Source organism: Melospiza georgiana, chromosome 7 (genome assembly GCF_028018845.1).
Source record: "Melospiza georgiana isolate bMelGeo1 chromosome 7, bMelGeo1.pri, whole genome shotgun sequence".
Lineage (NCBI taxonomy): Eukaryota > Metazoa > Chordata > Aves > Passeriformes > Passerellidae > Melospiza > Melospiza georgiana.
In genome coordinates this window covers 31,056,974-31,070,079 of record NC_080436.1, presented here as the reverse complement: position 1 = coordinate 31,070,079, position 13,106 = coordinate 31,056,974, and the positions used below count along the sequence as shown (strand labels likewise).

The following is a 13,106-nucleotide window of genomic DNA, read 5'->3' as shown; positions in this document are numbered from 1 at the left end:
TTAGCTTAAACTTTGAAGTTCCCAGAAAGAGAAACACTTGAGCTCAATGTCTGGCCCAGTTTCTTCCTCATGTGCACACATAGAGGATTTCTACAACTCTTTAGAACCAGCAGATAAAACAATATCCTAATTATTAGAAACATCTTTTACTTCAACAATGCTCAGACTTTGCTGTGATCATGTGCACTTGAAGTTTTATTAATTCCTCAAATAATTATTATTATTCAGACTTATGAAAACCCTTCTCAGCAAGAAACAACCTCGAGCTGTTCAGAGAAAAGAGGAGACACTCAAATGATTCCAGGAGTGACACTCATGAGAAGAATGAAGAGCAGAAGTGTTTGGGGACTTTCCTTGAGCATCTTTTTAAAGAAAAGCTCAATTTTCCCCAAACCAAAATTTTCTGTGAAAAACTTCCTTTCTAATTTTTCTTCTAGTTTGATGGCTACAGCATCCCCTCATCCTGAGTTTCCTTCTCTTATTGTTTCCTAACACCTTGTGGACATTGAAAACCTGAGGAGGTAAGCAAGAACAAACCATATCCAAAATACATTTTGATTGTTTAAAGTTACTTTTTGTTGGAGGAACAGGGAAAAGAATAAAAAAGTTTCATTTTGTGGTTTCCCTCCTCCCCACAATTTTCCTCCTTATTTGGGAAGGGAATCATCTGAAGGTCAGAAAGTTTTATATGTTGCTGAAGCCAAAAATAAAAGTAATTTTCTCCATCTCTCAATACATGTTCCATCTAAAAAAATACAAAAGGCAGGGAAAAAAACCAAGTCAAGAGCTTTCAAAACAAAGGGAGTGGAAAGGTGAAATTCCAATGGATAGGCCTAAAATGTGTTTGGTTTGCATATTTTCACATTTGAAAGACATTTTTGTTAAAGGGAACCACAGTGTAACATAAAAGAAGTTTATAGCTGTAAAAGTATACAGGAGTTGGAGCCAAGTAGCTCTGTCTAAATGTGCCTGAAGGGTTACCCCAGCCTAGGCAATAGCTTCCAGAGCTACAATCCAGGTTACAGCTTCTAAAAACAAGCAAGAAGCTTTCTCTAAGAGTTCCCTGTGAGGAATATGAAACAAAAGAAGTTGCCTAAAAGTCTCCTGTGAGATAAAACTCTGCATTTAGTTCAAAATAGTGCACAACCTCTCTTCCATGGAAAGAAACACCAGAACTCATCAGTCAAGCTGGTTTGGTAAGGCAGCTAGCAGAACCAGACACAGACCACAGGAGATGCTACCAGAGCAAGGAGCTGCTGCCCAGCACAGGCAGGGAAGGTATTTGTGGCATGGAGCAAGGCTGAGCTGTGAGGATGAGCAGCACAAACAGGAATTACTGGAATGGAGAGGAGCAGTGGGCAGAGACAGGTCATGGTGCCAGAGCAGATCAGCCTAAGTTGGCTCTTGCTACCCAGCAAGACAAATAATCCCAAACCAGGAGTGTAATTCATTACAGAAGGGGGAAAGTAACCAGCTGGCTGAGCAGCTGCTCCATGGAGGAAAACAGAGGGAAAAGTGTTAGAGTTATACATTAGCAAGTAGCTTTCATTATGCTCTTTGTTGTCTGGCAAGGTTTTTTTCTCACATCAATGAAAACACCTTTTGTGGGCCATCAGTCAAAAGCAATATGAAAGAGGATTGATCACTCTGATCAACAGGACCATGAAAAAGCTGGGAGGCCATATGAGGAGATAATTGAAAGAAAAGATCAAGGGAAACAAATGGAGTAGAAAAGAATGACTATTTTGGACTCCTAAACCAGTGCCTAAAATAGCATATTTATTTCTTAGCATAACATACCTTTATTTCATTTTTAGATAGTCCCAATAAATCCTATAAGACCTTTCCATAAGGGGTAAAACTGGAGTAGCAATGACTTTGTTGGTTTAGAGCAGGGATCAGACATCCTGACATGAAAAGTTCTAGTCATGAAGCTTGAAGTGACCTTTGGCAGGTTGCTCAACATCAACCTTTTATAAAACCCATAATCCTGAAATTAAATAAACCTTAATAAGCAAGAAACACTACTATTATTGTTACTTCTTAAAGTTACAGGGCAGAAAGTTTTCTGGCATTCCAGTCTACATCAACTCAAAGACCTTCTTTTTCTCCATGTCCTTATGGCAATTACTCATTCTAGCAATTGCTTTCAAAAATATACATATAGTTGGAGAAAACTCTATTTTATTTCTCTTTCTTTACCACTGCAACCCTTCTATTTTTGTAGGGCTAATCAGTAACAGACAAGCCTAATTCTCTCTCCTCCTTTGCCATGACACTAAGAGCCAACAATGCCTTTCAGAAACAATAAACTACACATGATATTTTCACGAATCCTGACATGCAAACAATCCTGGGACAGAAATAGATAATGAGGACAGGATACATAATGACTACAAATTCTGTTTAAGTGTAACATCAAATTTTAGCAGTTTGCTGAGGACTGACTTTCCTGCAGAATGCTGCAAAGCAAATCTGGAATCAGGAGGACACTCAATGCCCAGCAGAATGGCATCCCACAGGATTTGGGCTCCTGCATCCTAATAAATCCCACCCAGCATTAGGTAGTGAAATGAAGGTCTTGTCTGAAGAGCTTACATTATAATTATTTCCCTGACAGTCTGGAATAAGAGAGGGAAGTATGCAAGGAGAGTCATTCTCAGGTGATGCCAGTGTCTCTCTGTTGTTATAAAAGGAAACTGTGCATTAGGCTCCTGACTTGGATGATTCAGTTATGCTTCTAAAGACAGGCAGGATAAATACAGACCATGGATCATTACACCTGCCTACAGAGAAGGAGCTGCATCTTTATATTGCCTTCTCCATTTCTCCATGCTATGACTTGTTTCCTCTTCATCCACTGAAAGACAGACCCAAATCCTCAATGAGTCAGTATGATTTCAGAGGGTTTCCATGAGAGCTTCTTAGCCTAATAACCCAAACATTTGCCATTCAAGAAGAGCAAAACAGACCACCTGAGAGGAGCTAGGTCTTGAAGGACAGAGAGTGCTCTAAACAAGAAAAACACTTTTTGACAGACAAAGGAATTTTTTTCTGTTCCTCTTCTCACTTCAATAGGTTCAGAGATCAAGCTGGCTCGTTCAGATTTCTTCAGATCTTATCTCCCAAGACAGCTGTGAAGCTCATCAAAGTGTTGTTGCACTGCTCATACATCAGTGCTAAGAAAACTTCAGTTGGTAACTGAATCTGGCCCCTGCAGTTGGATATCCCTTGCACTACTGCTCTGTGTATAAATTAAAAAGTGATCATTATTATTTTTTCATCAGTGACTCTTTAGGAGCACGAAGAACAATGGTCTGCTTGTCTTAATAACTGTGTAAAGGAAGAATGAGACAATGGTTGTTTCCAGATAATTTCAAGTTACACTTTAAGCCAAATTATGAAGAGGACAGTGTATTGTTAATCAGCAACTTCTAAAGGATTTCCAGAATAAATATCTTTAAATAAAAATTTAAAACTATAGTTCTTTGTGAAGAATTTTGGCACAAAAATAATGCAAGATAATACTGGTCTAAGCTTAAGAGCATTGTCAGACATTAAGAACAGAGCTCCCTTTCTCTTACGTAAAGTATGTAAAGAAATTTACTTTTTAGGCTGATAGCTGCAGACATCAGAAGTGTTCTTATACCATAAGTGATGAGAGGTTAGAGGGTGCAAGTGTCCCAGGTTCTGCCTGGACAGAAACACAGAGCCTGCCTCTATACCAACAGCCACTGTCTGATCGTGCCCAAACAGCAACACGCCACATGATTGCACCCTCCCTCAGGAAACTCTGCTGTGGCCCTTCAAAGGGAGGATTCCTAAAACAGTGTCATTGATAAAGAGGAAAAATGCACATTACTTCTTTAAGTTGTGCTCTTTTTCTATGAACCCTGTCCTGTTAGTGTTGCACAACCCTGAGCACACTGCCAATAAATGCTCCATGTCTTTGTAAGCTAAAGGAGCTAGAGAAACATCCCTACAAAATCACCAGAAACTGAAGCAATACATGGGCAATATTCTCTTTCCTAGTGTGGTTCCTTGTGCAGCAAATCCAACACAATCTGGTCAAGGAGTACCAGGGGTTGTGTAGCTGTGCAGGGTGCTCTTACTCTGTACTCTGTTACCACTAGAGCTTAGAGAAACATCCACAGTAATGGATGAAACTCCTGCATATTCCCATGCCACTGTGGGTTCAAATTAAGGAATGACAGTCCTTTTTTAACAGATCAAAACAAGCAACTAAATCACTCAGCAATGCTTGTTACTTAAGTGGCTGTTTTCACAATGTTTGCAGGATACTAATCAGCACAAATAAACCACCACTTTACTTCCAGCACTGGCTACTTATAAGACCTCTTCAGAAGATGAGTGGGGCCACAGATCCCTTCAATGCCTGGGCTCACACTCACGTTGCCTGAAAACGTTCCCATTTTTTGGCAGGAACAACAGGAATAGAATGAAAATTGCTGTGAAAAAGCAATTGACAAAATGTTTAATTGCACAGTCTGTGATATGGATGGAAGCAAACAGAAAACCCTTTTACTACAATTGTACATCCTTTACTGCATAAATAATAAAGCAGAGAAGTGCTACATCAGGGGTGTTAGAGATGTGTGTGAGTTTGGAGACACGTGCACATAGTATTTAGTTGGTCCTTTACAGCTGTGTAGGTAAAAGTTGTATGGTGTTCTATTAGAATTGTCTGCTGAGATATTCATATCAGATTATAAACCAAAGGCATCACCAGCTGCTGGAAGGTCAGGGTTAGTGAGGACAAATGTATTTATCTCTTAGCCATGGATAACAAAAGGTTGTTTTCTCTCCGGTTGTATCCCATTGGGAGAAGATTGCCAAGAACTTTTACTAATTCCTTTTTCATTATTTTTGGGGGGCAATACAACCATAATTAGAACCTCTGCTCACTATCACTTATGGCCAGTAAGGCCACACATGCCTTCTAAGCTCAGAGAAAGTACAGCAGTAATACTCTGAAAATGTAAACATGTAAGTGACAAACATTAAATGCATCTCATGACCACATCAATTTACCAAAGGAGCTGTGAAAACTCTCTAGGATGCTTTGAATTGTAATGTTTTAATTAATGACTGACAGTGGGAGCTATTTACAGGCTAAATCTGTTCAGATGGCACACAGAGCATGTGATGTATTCTTGCAGGGTGATGCGGCTGAAGTCATCTGGTAGTAAATATAATCTTGACTGAATTATAATGTTCTTTTCTCTTAGCAATTGTTTATGAATAAATCTCTAGTTTTACAAGATCAAGTGAAGGTATTATTGTAAACAAAGCATAAAAGCAGATATATTCTTTTATTTCCTTTCATTTCCTTTGTCTTTGAAACAAACTATGACAAGTTGGAAAACTACAGAATGCTGGAGAACTCTTCACTGCCTTGAAGGGACCAAAACAACCATGTGTACACAGGGAAATGGGGGAGTAATACACAGACCTAATCCTCTAAAATCTTGTGTAAGTGCTAAATGAAACATAAACTCAAATATCCAAGCATTCTTCTGCAAATGGACTACATAGATCACATGTATCACATGGAGTGCTCAGCATTCTCAGATAGTGTATGGAGACAGACAGATGTTGGCAGGACATTTTTCCATACAAATGATGTCAGGATCATGCCCTGATCTGTTTTCTCTGCCAGTAAAAGCCAGACACATTACAAGTTAAAGTGCTTGGTTATGAAGAGAGACAGCCTTTTCTCTTCAATACTCTGCAGTCTCCCACAGCAATGGCAGCTGGTAAATGTAATGATATCAGAATGGCCACATGGCCTTTTTATCCATCACCAGAAGGCAGATAATCACGTAAGGAAACCAAAACTATGTCCCTTAATGTATCTGGGCATGAAGCCAACAGAAGGCAAATCCCAAATTTAGAGAAATCAGATGAACCTGACACTAGTCTAGCTTGACCTTCTCAGTAACCAAGAGGATTTGAGACATCACTGCAGCTGGAAATGCAACAGCTCCAGCTTTCTTATCACTGCCTACCCTCTTACCAGTAAATGTTTGTCAGTGTCATCTTGCTGTTCACCACTGGTCTTCATCTGCCATAAGGTTTTCATCTGCTCCATTTTGCCATGCAGAGCTACCACAGCTAACTCAACACTTTTCATAGCCAATAAACCACCAGCACACTGTACCTCTACACCCACCTATTCTTCCACTCTTCATTTACAGGCATCCCAACCAAAGTGAAACAAGAAGAAAGTAGCACCAGCAGTGTTCTTCAGAAAATCATGAGTCTGTGGAGAAACAGGCTGCCTGTGCCAGGCTGTGTTGGCATGTAGGTGTGGAAATGATAGAAAGACTGAGAATTTCTGTGAGAAGCAATGAAGGCTGCAGAATGAGAGCATCAGTGTGACTGTTCTGACATGAAAGTGTGCTAAAGTACCATGTTCAAGGTTTGCCCAGATCATTTCAATAATGCATCAAATGGGTCTCCTTTCTCCTACTTTAACAGGTATGCTTCACATGAATGAGTTTAGAGTGGAGAATTCAGGCAAAAGTCTTGCCTGTGTGAAACAAAGAGGATGCGGAGGCAATGGGGTGAAGAACAGCCTTATAAACTTACTTCAGCTATTTCTAAGGCTGTTTGATAACATTTCATGGTACAAGCTTTTTGCTGCCCTTGCTGTTTCATGGTGTTGCTGCTCATGGGGCAAAGGGAACATGTTAAAGTGCAGAGATGCACAAAGAGGCTGGGAGGATAAATCGAGACCTAACAGTGCAAAGCAGTAGGAATGTGAGAAAATATGAGAACAGTTTGAAACCTCAACAGAAATGGTGCTAATTGGATGGTAAATTATCTGCAGAAGGGGAAGACCCAGAGCAGAGAGGAGCAAAAGGGAAAAGGTACCAAAAATGGGCCAATGCATCTGCAGCCACTACAAAATAATGGCATGAAAGTCAAAGGGATTTTTCTTCTCCCTTGAGGGACAGAATCTCAGCACCTCCTCCCACAGCTGTGTTCTAAAGGGATCAAACAGTGCAGTTCTTCCCTATCTGAAACCAGAGAACTTCTAAAAAACAACTGAAGCAATGAAGTATTTTACACACTCAGCAACCCAACATTTTTATAATGATCCTAAATACTTTTGGTGTTAAAAGAGTTTCTTGTCAGTTCCTGCCTGTGTTGAACCTCATGGCAGCTCACAAATTTTCTTAACTGCTGCTGCTTTTGTGTGAATAGTGCTCTGTTTCCTGGGAAGGCTGCAAATGCAGTTTCACACCATTTATTTTCTTTCCTTCTTTAAAACACTGTATATTCATAACTCAGCATCCTCAGCACACCATTATTTATCTTGGTTCACATGTGTAAATGGATGTAATTGTATTAATACATAGATGTAGTAGCAAATAGTCTTGTAAAATGTCTGATGGTGTGAGGTAGTGATTATTTCTACTGATATTTTACAGCCTAACATTTCTTACATTAATATTGTAACTTGGCAATCCACAGTGTTTACACTGTATTTTTATACAGCACAACACATTTCAGTTATGCTGCAACTGCAGGGATTTTGTGCAGTTCATGCTGAAACCCAGCTAGAATCAGAAGCATTTCTTTGACAGTGTGAACCTCTGAGAACACAGCCCTGACGTGCCATTAGTACATACAGCAGGCAGTCTTGCCTTCAAAATGAATTTCTAGATAACTAGAAATTATATGAATGAGCCCTGTTGGACACAGCTGAACTCTCAATTCCAGTTCAAATGGCACACACTTGGCCTACACAAAGCCTTCATCCAGCTAATCAGTTCTGCAAGACTTCTCTATTGTCTCTTGATATTCCATGTCTAACTACTCAATCTCTCTGACAAGACTAACCAGAATAGTTAGATAAGCAATTACTGATCTCTCAGGATCCATAAGAGTCTCTTCTTGGAGATGTCTTTACCAAAATCTATTAATGCTGTCAGTAGCAGACTGAGAGGATGCAAAATAATCTTGCAGTCTTTATTAAGACATGCAACACAACAAAACCTGTCCCTATTAACATCCATGTGTGAGACAAGATTGATGCACAACAGGTGACACAACAAGAAAGGCATGGATGAACAAGGGAAGGAGTGCAAGCTCTGCCACACAGGTCATCTTCCACCAGAACTTTTACTGCACTGGGCAACAGCTGGAGAGGGTGAGCCACAGCATATCCTGACAGGAAAATGGCACCTGTGAGAAACTGTTTAATTCTGAGCTGTGTGAGAGGAATATCTTTCTTGGAGAACTATGCTGTATCATTATGTGTTTAGAAGACAGAGAAGTATAATAAACTCAGGGCTCTCTTGTCAGGATTTCTTCTCCCACATCTTTTCATTTTAGACTTGAACTAGGAGGAACTCAGTTGAAGGTTGTTAAATTTTGACAAGGCAAGAGATTATTAGAGATGAGTGTTGCTTCTGATCAGTGACAATATACAGGTAGACAGCTTCATCTACCAACTGATGGGCTTTTAACAAAATAAGCATAATAGGAATTGCATGACAGATATACAGGAGGTGATTAGTTTAAAAAAAAAAAGCCCTCATCAACATACTCAGATATCTTCCTCCTCCTCATGGAATCTACAATTCATATTTCTGTTTAGCTGATAATTTCATTTATGAGTTACAAAGCATTTATCTTGAATAGTACAGATGTTTAGTGAACAGAATGATTCATCTCTTCCTCTCTACTTTCTAAGTAGGACAAAGAGATGCCTCCAGTGTGTGCTAGGATGGAAGCATGTCTGTCATTAAGTTGTTGCTTCCCAGATAATAACTACCCATTAAGAGAAAAATTTGGAAAGACTGCTGCCAACAGAACTCACACAGAGTAATGCTCTCTCAAGTGATTGTGCTCCAGAGACTCTTACTGCCTGTTTCTTTTTCTCTCACCAAAAGCCACAGTACAGACAAAGACCTGCTCCTTTTGAAAACCAGTGACACAGCTTCATTGCCTTGCATGTGTGGGAAGTAAAATCATGAATGAACCTCATAAACACCTCTACTAAATTCAGAAGATATAAGAAAGAAAGTTTCAGTTTGGAAAGATTGAACAAAAGTGTAAATCACCCTAGGGAATGAAGAATACCTAAGATTCTTATTGATGTTAAATACCACAACTAGAAAAAGTATAAAACCATCAGAATTTAAAAAACACTTGATTTTTCAGATTTTAGCCCTAAAACTGTATTAACTTCATATCGTTTGCTGAAAGTATTCTAACTGAATACCAAATACATGCTCTGTTTAATATATAGCTTATGAATTTCATTACCATGCAGTATGTTTGCTGAAACATAATGAAAGAAAAGTTGCTTAAATTAAGCATCTGTTACATTCAGTCCTAGTTTTAATTATATATATCTCATGAATATTTTTGTGGTTTTAGAGGAAAACCTGAGTAGGTAGAAATACTGGCGAGTTTTTGAAGACGGCCAAAGAAATGGTCACAAATATTTACAAAGAACATCTACAGCTACAGTTCTGTCTGTGTTGGTGCACTCACTCCAGTTATGGCACTAATAGCACCACAGATTTGCACATTGAATAACAGTTGCCTGTCTCCTGTCCTTGTTGGTTCATGTCTGTTTTACATGTGACAGCTTTGTTGCTCCATCTCTGCCTCGTTTTTCACTTGGAGGAAGGCAGTGGCATAAAGAACCCCAGGGACATTAGAATGCTCCATAAACATGATTAGAGCATTCAGCCTCTTCATTTAAAGCAAGTACCATATTGCTCCCAACATCTGCTTTGGGCTATAATGGGGCCCTTAAGCAAACCACACCACCCTGAATGACCAGAGCCCTGGAACATCTGCGGATTGTGCCTGCATAGTTGGCAGCCACAAACATGGCATCTCATACTTATTGTCACTCACCCTCTTGTACTGGCACTCACATGGACTCCTCTGGGAGAGAAAAGTTATCCACCTGGAGCTGAGGTTCTCTGAGACAAACCTGTGCTGTATAAACTGCATTTATGTGAGGAGGGCTCTGAGTATTGGGGTGTGCACTTCACTGGAGCCAGCAAATTCATACTAGAGTACCTATAGCTAATTGCTCACTCGTGACAAATTAACCACTGAAAATAGTGTCACATTCTTACAGGGAATGGACTGATCAATATTCAATGGACCGATTGATTATTTCCAACATGAAACAAAGAGATACTGAAAGATGCATTACGATTTTGGCAGATTTCTAGAGCTGTGTGTGAAATCTTGCTTGTGGCACCAGCCTCTGGATGAGTCACTAACCTTTATGGCTGCAAATAAAGGGTCATTTTTTACCTTTTTAGTGGGGATATTACCTGTTGAACATCCTGCTGGAAAACACAGAGCTGCAGCCTTTGATGTAGCCGGACCTTTCTGTGTTGCCAGATGCTTTCTAGGCGCCGCTGGTGATGCAGGACCTCATGTACCACATCCAGCACCTGGTGAACAGCCTTGGAATAGTTTGCAGTAGCAGTGAGGGATTCAGAATTCCCAGGACTCAAGGGACGCTGCAGGACATCCAGCAATGCTTTTCCATCCTGGCTCACCTGAATAAAGAAACAGATCTGCTTCACTGCACTGGTACTTAAATATCTGCCAGCTGACAGAGAACAGCCTAGCTCATTCTTTTTCTGCTGTGTGTTCTCCTTATTTCAGTCAAAAAGGAAGAAAGAGCTCATAACATCTCTCTTTGACTTGTACTTACACATGCAGCACTTGCCTTTGCTTCCTAGTGGCCCTGCTGTGTCACTCAGCAGGAGCTCAGGTACAGCACTGCTGGGGCTGCACACAGAGATCCCAGGGCTTTATTCCATGGTGACACTTGGGCACTGAAAATTCCTGACACACACTGCTTGGTGACAGGTGGCATTTGCAAGAGCAGGCCTATCTTTGTGAGGAGGTGGCATTTTAAGAAAACCACAGATGGCAGAGTCATTCATATTCGGCATAATAAGGGAGAGTCCTTCTTTGTAGGATTACTAAGTACGTCTATATATTGAGAAGTGTGACATTCCATTCTGTATTTCATTCAGTGGCAGTGAAAAATAAATTAGTATATGACTGATTCTTTTCTTCCCCAGGAACAGCTCAGAGGGACCTATGGTCTCAGTTTTCAATAGACTATGAAGTTTGCTGGGAAATACAAAGCCCTCTGCACACATGTAACCTTTTTCAAGCATATTAAAAGATATTTACAGATGCAAAGGCATTTGGGCATTAAAAAAAATCAGGATGCCTGGTTTTTTAATGTCAGATTTTTTATTCTGGAACATTCCTGGACCATTTTCATATTGCAGGGGCAAAATGATAAATTTAACCATAAAAACCAGATTTCTGCTAAAAAATGTGTGCATGCACTGATTCTCAAAAAAAAAGGCTTTTTGAAATAACTTTTCCATTACAGGTTACAAAATTAAAATATTTTGTTCAACAGAAATGGTAAATGAGGACACTATTGGAATCCCTCTCCTTTACCAGCCTTCTTTTGCTTTTCCCTCTGAAACAAACTGCAGTGAAAATGACAAGTTTTCCTGAAAAATGTATTTGTAAGCAATCACAATCACCAATCCTGACAGAAAACAGGGTAATGAATGTTTTTCATCCAGTTCAAATTTGGAATATTATCAAAGTTAAAACACATCTCCAGGATTTCCAAGTCTCATTTATTCCTGTATTATAAGTTGCTTGTTCAAATGCAGAAAATATCCTTTCAATGCCCTAACTTTTGGCAAGCCATGCCACGTCCTGGTCTGTGGTAGCACTGGGTGTCTGGTGCATTTCCAGAGAAAGCAAGAGGCCTTTTGAGATGCATACTTGCAAAAATTGGAGTCAAATCTCATCATATTTATGACTATTTGGTGGCCTTAAGAAAATTCTTGGGGTTTTTTGAAGTATTCAAGGTAATTTGAAACTAGATCAGGAAATAACTGGAGAGTACAAAGGGAGTGGCTTCCCATACTCAATTTCAGTTGCTGCTGAAGATCAGCTGGAATAATTTGCACATGCTGGAGCCCTTTAGGGTCACAGAGGGAACAACAGCAGAGGATAGTGGTGATATGATGGAGGATTTTGGGAGGAAACATTGAGGCAAAGGTGATACCTTGGCAAGATTATGAAGATGGCATTAGCTGCTAGTCAGGAAGAAGCAGCTTCCAGAGGAAGAAGATAAGGCACACTACATCCTATTTTATCTGTGGGAAGACAAGCAGCAACTACTTAATTGCTGGGAACAGGAAACCAAGGCTATGGACACATGTGGGTGCAGATTACTGCACTGGCTAAATCCACTGTGTTTCTGTTACTGGGATTTGGGTTTAGAGGGGGTTTGAATCACTCCCTGGGTGGTGTTCCAAAGGTTTTAATAGAGTCCCTGCTGATTTACACTGCTACAATCACAGCAGAACTGGGATTAAAAATAAAGGTTCAAAAGTTTAGCAGTACGAGATGTGATTGCACAGAAAATACAACACACATGTTTTACTCAGGAAAACTTTCTTACAAAGTTTGTGCTGTAATACAGACCTATTAATAGCTACACTTCTGCATTGTCTCACTCCTTTCTCTTCTACGGGATTTAGTAGGTTTTTATCTGTTGCATGGCAATTTGCTTCTGTTGTCTGTCTAAAAAGCCTCAGACATTACAAGTTATGATTTTCCCTGATGGGGATAACCTCCTGGTTATTCCCTGGACAGACAAAGATAAAACACCAGATTTGAAGTCATTGTGTTGTCCTGTTAATTATCATCAATACAAATCAGACGCTATTAGAAGTGTTCTTCTGCTCTCCAATTTATACCCCTGTCCCAATCACACTGGACTAAATAAATGAAAATGAGCATGGTGACCATCAGGTAACCAGTGGCACTCAGTATTCTCAAAGACAACACAGATATTCCAGGGTTTCATATCATCTGCAGCTCTGAAATTTTTCAGCTTAAAAAGTTTGTTTTCCAAAACTGTGACTATTATTGCATTCCCAAACAATAGCTCAGAAGTTCTGCACTCTCAGAGTTCCCCAATGAGCAGATTTCTGAAAGAACCAGTCTCAAAATTGGAGAAGCCACCTATTGTGCTCTTTCATTCATTT

At 39.8% G+C, this 13,106-nt stretch overlaps 1 protein-coding gene across 8 annotated transcripts in view; it reads right to left on the bottom strand.

Moving 5' to 3' along the window:
* The window catches only part of KALRN (kalirin RhoGEF kinase), a 462,312-nt gene that overhangs the window by 221,640 nt on the left and 227,566 nt on the right, over positions 1–13,106 (bottom strand). For all 8 annotated transcript variants that reach the window (XM_058028572.1, XM_058028576.1, XM_058028573.1 and 5 more), the window contains exon 9: positions 10,335–10,565. In XM_058028572.1, the coding sequence (XP_057884555.1) occupies positions 10,335–10,565 (231 nt within the window). The remainder of the gene's footprint in view (positions 1–10,334; positions 10,566–13,106) is intronic.